Here is an 11,931-nt window from a genome sequence, read left to right as displayed (position 1 = left end):
TTTGATCTGATATGATCTGAAATGATTTGATCTGATATGATTTGATCCGATATGATTTGATATGATATGATCTGATTTTGTGCTTCTTCAATGAACTTTCTTTGTACAAACACAAAAACGTTTCAAAGTTTACCACAACAACAAACTTCGTTTGTTTCTACCCGTTCTTAGATTTGCCAGATGTAGACCTTTCTACCTTTGGTCTGAAACGTGCGCTCCATAAATGTATAAATGTGATGTGGAGTTTAAAGCCTACCTTCAGAGTGGGCGAGGACCCGACGTGCGCAGGTGGAGGGTTTCCTTGCCAGCCCTGCAGTCTGTAGATGTGTCCAACACGAGAACATGGAACAAAGAGCAGCTGGCCTCCACACTGCCAGATCTACATGTCCAGGAACAAACACACGTTAACGGTGCAGCGGGCGATGCTCACGTGGACATCAGCCACACATGCTCTGATCAACATCTACCTTGTAGGAGATTTCAAAGTTTTCTCCTCCCCATATCTGTAGTCCAGGATCATAGAGACCCAGCTCAAAGAAGAAGTCTCTCTCTATGGCAAACAGACCTCCTGCCATGGCTGGAGACCTACAGGAGTATAAACGTGCACAAGCAGTCGTGTAAGGAACAATTGGACAGCTGTGCAAGTGGAGCATCACTACAAAGTACCAACCACAGCAGCTTCAGGACGTATTCGGACCTACAGCACATGGCTTCATTACCTCTGAGCGCATCGTGCACACCTGTCAGCTGCGTCAGGTGCACGAGTTAATCTACTGGAACACATCTATAAAGGAGACGGGCAGATTTGGACCCATTGTTTCAGTAGTCTTTATCAGATGTGGTTTTAGAGGCGGCTCCCGTGCAGAAGCTGAAATCTGGTTCTTCTGCCTCTGAGGTGAGTTGGAGATGTTTAGTCGGGTTCCAGATGATGTCCACAACAACTCTGCTGCACATCATGTTGGAACTTGTTCACAAAGAACCAACAGGAACTCAGGAGAAGAAATTAAGCCGTTTCCAGACATTCTGAGGACGCCCTCATGAATGCAGCTTTCTGAGAGGCGTCCAGTTCTGGTGGTTCTTCTGGAACCTAGTCCCATCTCCACAAAGGATCTCAGAAGCTCAGTTAGAATGACCATCAGATTCTTGGTCACCTCTCCCATTCAAGTCTTGGCTGCTCATTGTAGCGGGACAACAGTTCAGGTTGTCCCAAACATTTTCCACTTTAGAATGATGGAGGCTGCTGAGCTCTGAGGAACCTTCAAACCAGCAGAGATGGTTTCTAGCCTTTCTCAGATATGTGCTCTGAGCCCAGTCTTGGAGCTTTGCAGGAAGTTCCTCATGGTTTGACTTCTGCTCAGGGATCATCAGCTAGGAGGCCTTCATCTCAAAACCAAGCACAGGGTCCAAATACTTGCTGAAATGTGATTTTTCTATGTATTTTTGTAGAACTTTGCTTCACTTGGTCTCTGTAGGGTAAATTATTGAGGGAAATGTTGAAACCAATTGTAGCATTAGATCTATTTGCACAGAATCTGCAACAGCATGAAACATCAGGCTGCACAGAAACAAAAAGTGAAGGAGATCCAATACATCCTGAAGCCACTGAATGTCATACAGCTGTGAGGAATCATCCCGACAACCAGAGAGAAGCAGAGAGAGCCAAGGCAGCATGCAGCAGGAACAAGGTTCGAGTGAAGACAAACAGTTAAATTACAACACGTGACACATAAAGTGATTGGGGAAGATGGAAACGATGACGTCACCGTCTAAACCAAACTTGCCCTGAAAATAACCTTCTAGAGCAGAAATAAAACCCAAAACATCTTCAGATTTTAGATAAAAACACAACAAGTTTGTCCGTTAGACATTGTTGTCATGTTGACACTGTCCATTACGTTTCTCTGGATGAAGCGAATACAACTTCAGAGCTTGATCGATATATCAGTAGAGCCGATATTTGAGACCGACATGGCTGTTTGGTGCCTGTTGGTATTGTGGTAACTGGCCCATTATGCGCCGATATAAACATTTCTAATTTTCACCCCTAAAATGATGGAACCAGACGTAATGGCCAAATGTATCCAGCAGAGGGCGCATGGAGACTACTTTCAAGTCATAGCCAATTATTTTTGACAAAAACGAACGTAGATGTTCCTGTTTTTAGTTTTCTACATCGCTTTACAACCTAATTTTTTTTAAATACCATTTTCTTTCATTTGTTCTCAATTTATATGCTTCCTTTTATGATTGTCCACTGATGTCATCACTCTGTGTTAAATCAGGTCTCTCTGTAAATGAGTCCTTGAGGCTCAATGAGACTAACCTGTAGAAATAAAGGTTGAATGAATGAATAACTATGAACTTATTTATCGCCTCATTTATGTAACTAACTCACGTGATGAACTTATTACTGTCTTAGAACAAAAGGCAGCACAGTGGCACTAATTAAATCTGATTAGCTTAGCTTCATGGTTGCTAATAGCGGCGCTAAAAAAACAAGCCCCGCCCCACTCGCTGTTGTCCTAAATTTTTGGAGGCGGACAAAGCTCAAAAATTTTCTGCCATTATATATCGTGACTGGCGGCCGCCCACCCTCCCAGTAGTGGTATCGGCAATAGCCAAAATTTCCATATCGGTCGGGCTCCATACAATATACAATAATATAAGTACAATATATAACAAATAAGTAAAAAAAATGGGTTCACACTTTACTTGTAAATCATATTAGATAATCTAAAACAAACGAGGCCGACACAATGAATATCCAAAAGTTCAAATGTACTAACACACAGGATGCTGGTGACGATTCTCAGACATCCAGGACATGATAAATTCAAAAAACGTTCAATACAAAAACAACTGGACTTTTTTTGTAACAGAAGACGTTTCGCTCCTCATCCTTTCTCAATTGCTCTCTCTGCTCTTTGAATAGAGAAAGCTCCTCGAATGAGGAGCGAAACGTCTTCTGTTACAAAAAAAGTCCAGTTGTTTTTGTATTGAACGTTTTTTGAACACACAGGACAACAGTTAATAACTGAAAATGGTGTGTTTAGTTGGTTAGTTATATATTTAGTACATTAGATGCTCTTCTAACATATTTAGCAGAACCTGAAAACAGCACTAGTGTCAACATAACAGTAGAAAGATGTCCAGTTGGTCAAACGTGTGGACAATGTCAGCATTAATCAGGACACACTGGTTTTCTGTACCTATATGGCTCAGTTTCACTTTTTCTGAGTTTTTTTTCCCTGTCTCCCAGAGGAACTCTCTTCCAGAGCATGCTCCAATCCCAGGCTCCTCTAGCAAAACCGTTTTCGTCTCCTCCACCTTGGGGCTCGATGTCGAACCTCTGTCCATGGATGGAGTCGATCAAAGGCACCGTACAGACGGTTCTGACAGAATGAACGTGGGGACATGCACACACAGTACACGGGGAAAGAGTTGTAGGGATGGTGCACGTGAGAGAAATCACAGACAGCAAACATCACAGAGACAGGGGATGTTGTAAACCATGACAGTGAAGGATAGAACGAGTGGGATGAAGGGATGGAAGATGGAGACAGAAAAAAAATGGGATGAGTTATAACGTATACATATACCGGTAAGGCTCGGTGATATATTTTCTCTTGGCCTTCTCTCTCTGGCTAAGTGGTACTCTCTTCCACAGCAGGCTCCAGTCCCATGCTCCTCTAGCCAGGCCGTCTTCATCACCCCCCTGCTGTGGCTCCATACTGTACCCATTACCATCTATATAATCTATGAGTGGTACTGTGCATACTGTCCTACATAGACACAAACAAACCTTTGTCATGTTGCATTGCTATCAATTCATATACATCACACTCCCTCTATGAACTTCATGCTAGAACATATACTTCTCTTAAAGCATAACTGTAAAGACTTATTTTTATCTAGATCTAATCTAAACTTTACCCTGAACCATTGCAGGGCACCTGTAAAATATTAGGGTTGGCAATGGGCTAAATATTGTTTTCATAGCAGCCATCAGTTCAGCAATGGTTAACAATGGTGTCCTCAAGCATACTTTACTTATTTAGTAGGGTTGGACCAGACTATCCCTGTTCTCTGTACAACTGTGGATGTAGGACAAAGTAAAAAATTAGAACTGCTTCACCGAGGAGGAGGTGGTAAAGAGAAAACGTGTCACTACCAACAATTACTGTCCGTTCAGTGAGCCACCTTGACCTCTTCTGTGCAGGTGTAACCATAAAACAGCACCAGTGAAGAACACGGAGGTTGCAACCGCTCAGGCTTTGCCTTTGACGGCGCCTACATGGTGCACAGTCAGACACCAGGCAGCTCTGAAAACTGCCACAGCAGCTTTTACTGTGTAGCTGTTATCTCAACGAACTGACTGGTGAGAGACTACATGCTGGAAGAAACCCTTCAAAATTACTGATACATTTTCTGCTACAGTCCCAACAAATTTTACAACCAAGAGTTCACTGAGCCATGTGGCTGTGTTCTGAGGAACTTGTCTCATTTCTCAGGTTTATGACTGAACCTGTTCAAGAACACTTTTAAATGACGATGCGCAGATGTGGACTGGTTCTTATCGTCAGCGTGGTGTTTAGAGCTGGACGCTTGCTCCACATGTTTTCTGTCAGAGAAGTCTAAATGTCGTGTTAGTTCTCTGGAGAAGCTTGCAGCAATATTCAGACGAGTTCTACACGAGCTGGAGACACCGTCCATTGTTTCAGGAGATTTGCTTTGAGCCCAGTGAGACGGGACGTCCGGTCTCATTAGAATCCAAACAAGACGCTTGGTTTCACACGTCAGAGAGTTGGTGTTCAACAGCTGGACGCGGTGAAGCCACATGTTGATGATGAACTTGATTCATGAGGAAAAGTCTCCGTGTTCCAGTCTGCTACTTACAAAACCTGTTTTATTGTTTCTTGTTTGTGAAATGATTTATGAATTAGGTGATTGTAAGGTGCATCTGAACCACAGGGTGACAAAGAACTTTTTAAATGTCCTGTGTATTTTTATTTATTAACAGTAACATTTAACGACTTGCTTATCTTCAACTCATACCAGAGTCCATATTTTAAATGCCAGACCATTAAGATGTCATTTGAGACCACAGGGGGACGATTATTCTGGTTGGTTTTTTACACAGCTGCCACAGACTCAAGTCATTTTCTAACAACAAACATTTTTCTAAATATATGTTTTAATATTTGTATTTCTAAATATTTTAGAAAATAAAAATAAATACACAAAAAAATCAAAAAGGATTTTAAATTATTTTGGAAAAGATGAATATTTGTCTCAAATTATTTTTCTTTGAATCTTCTCGTTTTACATTATGATGAGTTATTGTTGCCAGTTTAAACCCATAAATGAGGCAGAATAATCAGCAGAATAATCAGCAGAATAATCAGCAGCATCGTCAGTGTACCGTATGACCCGAAACCAACAGGGCAGAAAATAAATGAGGATTGTATTACAGCGTGATTGGGTTTATTTTCCTGTTCTACAATCATTCTAGAACCACTAGGCTGAGGAACAGCTTCTACCCTGAAGCTGCTGGACTCATGAATCTCTCGTCAGGATAATCACTGTGAAAAAAATCACTGTGATGCCAACTGATTGTTGATATGTGCTGCTGACTATCCATGCTGCTGATCTCATGCTGCTGATTATTTCATGTTTCTTGTTCATTGGTCCTCGTCTGCTCACACAGACTCATGTTCGTGCTGCTGTTGTTTTGGTGATTGTTTTTGTACCATCAGTGCTCAGTGTATTCTGAGCTTAGTGAATGTACTATATTCTTAGTTCATATCTTAGATCTTATTACTGGTTTTCTTTACAATTAGTATTATTGTTGGATGTAACTGGGACCCTGTGTACATAGTGTTGTCCCACCTCATGTACCACCTGTGGTGTGTAGGACAATAAAGAACCTTAAAACACTTAAAAGGGAAATTTAAATTATTATTTTAGAATTAATTCAAATAAACTGAATTGCAGCCGGTTGATGCATTTCTGTAAATGTCCAGTCCAACTTATGTTAAGAATCTTCTACACGTTACAGAAACTGGAGGGGCAGTAAAACAACTCCAGACTGATGTTCTTTATGAACCTACAATGTTTGGCAGATCCTACTCAGCTGCTCTGACCTGTTGAACCATCTGCTGGTTACAGCTCTCAGTTCAAACATTGACCATGGTCTCCAACAAGCTCATGGCTTCACATGGAGGACGTTCAGTGAGCAGACCTACCTGCCGACTGACACACAAGCCCCATACCGAGAGGCGTGATTCAGTCACGAGCCAGCTGCCAATCACAAGACTCCCCAGGTGAAGCTCAAACTTCATACCCTCACCTGTCGTTCTACAAAGACACTTTGGTCATTTGCTAAGTGACGTTCTGTCAAAGAGTTATCAGTAGTTAGTAACACATACAGTTCTCCACCTTGACCTCTCCAAGTGACTTAAAAACTCTGCTCAGTTCCTGGAAACAACCAACGCAGACATGCTGCTGTTTTTACTTTTCTACATCGCCTTATAATCTAATGTTTTTTGTTACTTTCCTCTTGATTGTCCTTTCAGTTGATATTTTGTTTTGATTTGTAAAAAAAAAAAGAGAAACTTAAATTTGTATGCCTATTTTATAATTGTCTATTGTTGTCTTTGTTGTCCACTGTTGTCATCACTCTTTGTTAAATCAGGTCTCTCTTGTAAATGAGTCCCTGACGCTCAGTGGGACTCACCTGTAGAAATAAAGCTTGAATGAAAATCTGCCATGACATCACTCAAAGCATGGAGGATGCAGGAGTAATTAAAAGTCTAGTAAAACGTGCACACACACAACAGGACACACGTGTGTGTGCTGAATGTGTCGGGAGCTGAAAACATTTGGACTGACTAGACTGATACATTCACCAACCTGAGCATCATCAGCGTATAATGTCGTATGTTCCAACAGGAACATACGACATTGTCTGGTTAACAAAACGACAACAAACAAACTGTCATGCAGAAGTGACGTGGTTTAATTTTAGCCAACGTAGCATTGTTTCACACTGATGTGTTGTTTTTGACAGTTGTATTATAAGCCTGAAAAATGATATAATCATGTAATAAAATTGCTAATATCCGGTTGACAGGACATCACTTTAAAAATGACAATATTTGATTAAACTCTGATTAAACCAGTCAAGTCACCATTGTGATGTGATCCTTGCTCATAAAATACAGGTCCTTCTCAAAAAATGAGCATATTGTGATAAAGGTCATTATTTTCCATAATGTAATGATAAAAATGAAACTTTCATATATTTCAGATTCATTGCACACCAACTGAAATATTTCAGGTCTTTAATTGTTTTAATCCTGATGATTATGGCATACAGCTCATGAAAACCCAAAATGCCTGTCCCAAAAAATGAGCATATCATGAAAAGGTTCTCTAAACAAGCTATTAACCTAACCATCTGAATCAACGACGTAACTCTAAACACCTGCAAAAGATTCCTGAGGCTTTTAAAAACTCCCAGCCTTGTTCATTACTCAAAACCGCAATCATGGGTAAGACTGCCGACCTGACTGCTGTCCAGAAGGCCATCATTGACACCCTCAAGCAAGAGGGTAAGACACAGAAAGAAATTGCTGAATGAATAGGCTGTTCCCAGAGTGCTGTATCAAGGCACCTCAGTGGGAAGTCTGTGGGAAGGGAAAAGTGTGGCAGAAAACGCTGCACAACGAGAAGAGGTGACCGGACCCTGAGGAGGATTGTGGAGAAGGGCCGATTCCAGACATTGGGGGACCTGCGGAAGCAGTGGACTGAGTCTGGAGTAGAAACATCCAGAGCCACCGTGCACAGGCGTGTGGAGGAAATGGGCTACAGGTGCCACATTCCCCAGGTCAAGCCACTTTTGAACAAGAGACTGCGTCAGAAGCATCTCGCCTGGGACTGCTGCTGAGTGGTCCAAAGTCATGTTCTCTGATTACAGTAAATTTTGCATTTCCTTTGGAAATCAAGGTCCCAGAGTCTGGAGGAAGAGAGGAGACACAGAATTCACATTGCTTGAGGTCCAGTGTCAAGTTTCCACAGTCACTGGGGTGTCATGTCATCTGCTGGTGTTGGTCCACTGTGTTTTATCAAGGGCAGGGTCAATGCAGCAGCTATCAGGAGATTTTGGAGCACTTCATGCTTCCATCTGCTGAAAAGCTTTATGGAGATGAAGATTTCATTTTTCAGCACGACCTGGCACCTGCTCACAGTGCCAAAACCACTGGTAAATGGTTTACTGACCATGGTATTACTGTGCTCAATTGTCCTGCCAACTCTCCTGACCTGAACCCCATAGAGAACCTGTGGGATATTGTGAAGAGAAAGTTGAGAGAACAAGACCCAACACTCTGGATGAGCTTAAGGCCGCTATCGAAGCATCCTGGGCCTCCATAACACCTCAGCAGTGCCACAGGCTGATTGCCTCCATGCCACGCCGCATTGAAGCAGTCATTCATGCAAAAGGATTCCCGACCAAGTATTGAGTGCAGAACTGAACATGATTATTTGAAGGTTGGTGTTTTTGTATTAAAAACACTTGTCTTTCATTGGTGGGATGAAATATGCTCATTTTTTGGGACAAGCATTTTGGGTTTTCATGAGCTGTATGCCATAATCATCAGTATTAAAACAATTAAAGACCTGAAATATTTCAGTTGGTGTGCAATGAATCTGAAATATATGAAAGTTTCATTTTTATCATTACATTATGGAAAATAATGACCTTTATCACAATATGCTAATTTTTTGAGAAGGACCTGCACAGTAAAAGGCACTAACTAAATAAGGAATATTAGAACCACATATGTTGTTGAATTACTCTTAAAACCAGTCCATCACACAAACTGGCCCGTGGACTCTACACCAGAAAACATATTGTAAAAGCACAAGTTAAATTTAGTCAACATTTATACTCCGTCTACCTCTCAAAATGAAACAAGATGTTTAATTAAGTTTATAAATACAATGACTGCAGGATACATTTTAAAACCAGATTCATATGGGAGCAAATCTTACCTATCTTTTGAAATTGGTGCAACCAATGGAGCGTACCAGTTGATTCCAACCTCACAATGAGCATCCAGGTAGATCAGAACCTACAATATGAAAAGACAAACTTGTGGATGTCTGAGTCATGGACATTTCAAGGAAAAACATTTCAAATTTTTAGTAACCAGTCAAATTTTTTTTTTTTTTTTTTCATTTAGCCTTTATTTATCCAGGTTAGTCTCATTGAGCCACGAGAACTCATTTTCAAGAGAGACCTGTTTAGGGAGCACATGGTGGGGGTTAAGGGCCTTGCTCATGGGCCCAGAGTGGGGCGAATGAGGGTGGGGGCAAGTGTGGGTGTTTCATCTACCCCACCCACAATTTTGATGTTGTCGGGGCCGGGGCGTGAACCGGCGATCTTCGGATCACAAGCCCACCTCTCTAACCTCTGCGCCACCACTCCCCCCAAATATTATGCAAGTACTTCTCCCACATGACAGCACATGATGGAGCCACTGCACAGACCTGGAAAACCGGTAACAAGTCATGATGATACACTACAGACATCTGGCAGAGGACCCCATTTATTCAATTCAAAATACTTTATTAATCCCAAAGGGAAATTATATGTTGACTTGACTTGACTTTTAGGAATGTACCAAGTTTGCAGAGAACATTGTGTTTTCTCTGTGTGAATGTGTAGCTATTTTTTGTGTATTTGAATTTCCCACTGGGGATGGATAAAGTGAATTTCATTAACAAGAGATCTTACCTGTCCTTTGGTGGCCTTTTTAGCTCCAATACTCCTTGCCTGGATCAGCCCTTCTCGTTTTTCATTCCTGAAGAGTTTTACGAGACCATTCCATTGCTTGATGTACTCTTCCAAGCGCTCCTTCAGATGCACTACAAACACACAGCAAACCCTGTGTTTGTTAGACGTGCTCATTTTTATTCAAGTATGGAAAAACAGCATTTTTGGTTCATGTACTTGTTGACACAGATGAAATGAGATCAATTTGAACAGGGAAAAAAAAAACCACAATTACACCTCCATACAAAAAATGTAAACCAAGCCCGTCGGACAAAATCTGACCAAACCAACGTCAGAAAAGAGAAAAAAACCTTATAACTTATTCACATACCCAGCCGGTCAGGGGACACTGCAGAAACGTTATAAAAGTCCATAAAAGTTATGAACAGAATCGGTGACAGGGCAACCTTGGCAGAGTCCAACTCTCACCAGGAACGAGCCCGACTTGTTGCCGGCAAAGTGAACCAAGCTCCGACACCGGTCATACAATTCAGTTCAATCCAGTTTACTTCTTCAGCTCCAAGTCACAACTGAATCGTCTCAGGGACTGAACAAAAACTAACATTTTCTAAAAAATAAAACAATAGTAATAATGATAATAATGAGCATGCTAATAGTAATGAATAATAGTAATAATGTGTATGTGTTGTCATCAATGCATGTTTCCATACAATGGCAAAAGTGTCTCTCTGATTTAACCCGTCCACCACCAGGTGGTGCAGTGGGCAGCTATTGACACCACGACATGTGCAATGACTGGGGATTGAACCTGGGACTTTCGGTCCCGAGTCGGCTGCCCTGCCTCTACACCATCTTGGCTCCAAAGAGAGAGAGAGAGAAGAAGAAGAAAGCCCCGTCACAAAGTTATTTCTGTCTCCCTAAATAATAAAAAAAAGTAAATATTTTATTATAAAATATAAAAAAAACAATATAATACTATTAGACTTTTTTCTTAAAGGAAATGAAACCCACCTTTGTTGCTGAAGTCATCTATCAAGACAATCTCAGCCAAGAATTGTCTGGGCGTCCTCTTGATGACGCTGTGCACGGTCCTCATGAGCGTAGACCAACCCTCGTTATGGAAAACTATAATCACACTGGACGTCAGCAGCCGATCGTCATAATTCCAAAACTTACACCTGCAGAAAAGGTCAAGATCACATGGCCAGCAGTCATTGTGGGCTTGAGTAGACTACAACAAATATCACCACCTTTCAGCAGAAACTAGTTGATGTTCATGAACCAGTACGGAAACAGCACTTCTGTATAAACTTAATGTACGTAGTCCTCTTAAAGACATTTTTCATCAACTGGTATATGAACAGGGCAGCACAGTGGCACAACTGGTAGAGCTGCTGCCTCTCAGTGAGAAGGTTGCTGGCTCAAACCCCGGTCCAGGGTTATGGGTGGAGTTTGCATGTTCTCTCCGTGCATGCGTGGGTTTTCTCCGGGTACTCCGGTTTCCTCCCACAGACCAAAAACATGCATGTTAGGCTGATTGGTAACTCTAAATTGTCCCTAGGTGTGAGTGAGAGAGTGAATGGTTGTTTGTCTCGTTTGTCTCTATGTGTCCCTGTGATGGACTGGAGACCTGTCCAGGGTGTCCCCCGCCCCTCGCACAGTGATTGCTGGACATGGGCACCAGCGACCCCCGTGACCCAAAATGGAAGAAGCGGGTAAAAGATGATGGATGGATGGATGGATGAACAGACGGACGGATGGATGGATGGATGGATGAACGGACGGATGGGTAAGGAGGACCCTCTTACCTCGACGGAAACAAATTGGATTCATGATGACAAGTTTTTTTTGCCGTTTGGCTGGTGAATTCTGGATTATCTATAAATTTGTGTGGATGTAGGGGTGGGTGATATGGCTCAAATATAATATCGTGATATTTCAGAGCATTCTGGCAATAACAATAAATTTTGCGATATAACCAAAAAAAAAAAACCAGAAATCATAGTTATTAATTTGACAAAATTAACTTAACGTTATGTTGCTTTGCAGTATTATAAAGACAAAAAAAAAAAAAAAAACAAGGGCTAATTTTACTGAAATTACTTTATTTAGTAAAGTATTCAGTCTCCAAG

General features: G+C 41.5%; 1 protein-coding gene across 1 annotated transcript in view; it reads right to left on the bottom strand.

The window, feature by feature from the left end:
* Positions 1-11,931, bottom strand: part of galnt7 (UDP-N-acetyl-alpha-D-galactosamine: polypeptide N-acetylgalactosaminyltransferase 7) — a 38,504-nt gene that overhangs the window by 26,313 nt on the left and 260 nt on the right. Inside the window, exons 2-7 of the mRNA XM_037690402.1 lie at positions 10,811-10,977; positions 9,800-9,930; positions 9,055-9,134; positions 3,210-3,392; positions 468-585; positions 257-379 (exon numbers count right to left, since the gene is read on the bottom strand). Of these exons, the coding sequence (XP_037546330.1) occupies positions 257-379; positions 468-585; positions 3,210-3,392; positions 9,055-9,134; positions 9,800-9,930; positions 10,811-10,977 (802 nt within the window). The remainder of the gene's footprint in view (positions 1-256; positions 380-467; positions 586-3,209; positions 3,393-9,054; positions 9,135-9,799; positions 9,931-10,810; positions 10,978-11,931) is intronic.

Source organism: Nematolebias whitei, chromosome 16 (genome assembly GCF_014905685.2).
Source record: "Nematolebias whitei isolate Nwh7 chromosome 16, NemWhi1, whole genome shotgun sequence".
NCBI classification, from domain to species: Eukaryota; Metazoa; Chordata; class Actinopteri; order Cyprinodontiformes; family Rivulidae; genus Nematolebias; species Nematolebias whitei.
Note: the sequence above shows the minus strand (reverse complement) of the source record. Positions and strands in the feature narration are given on the sequence as shown.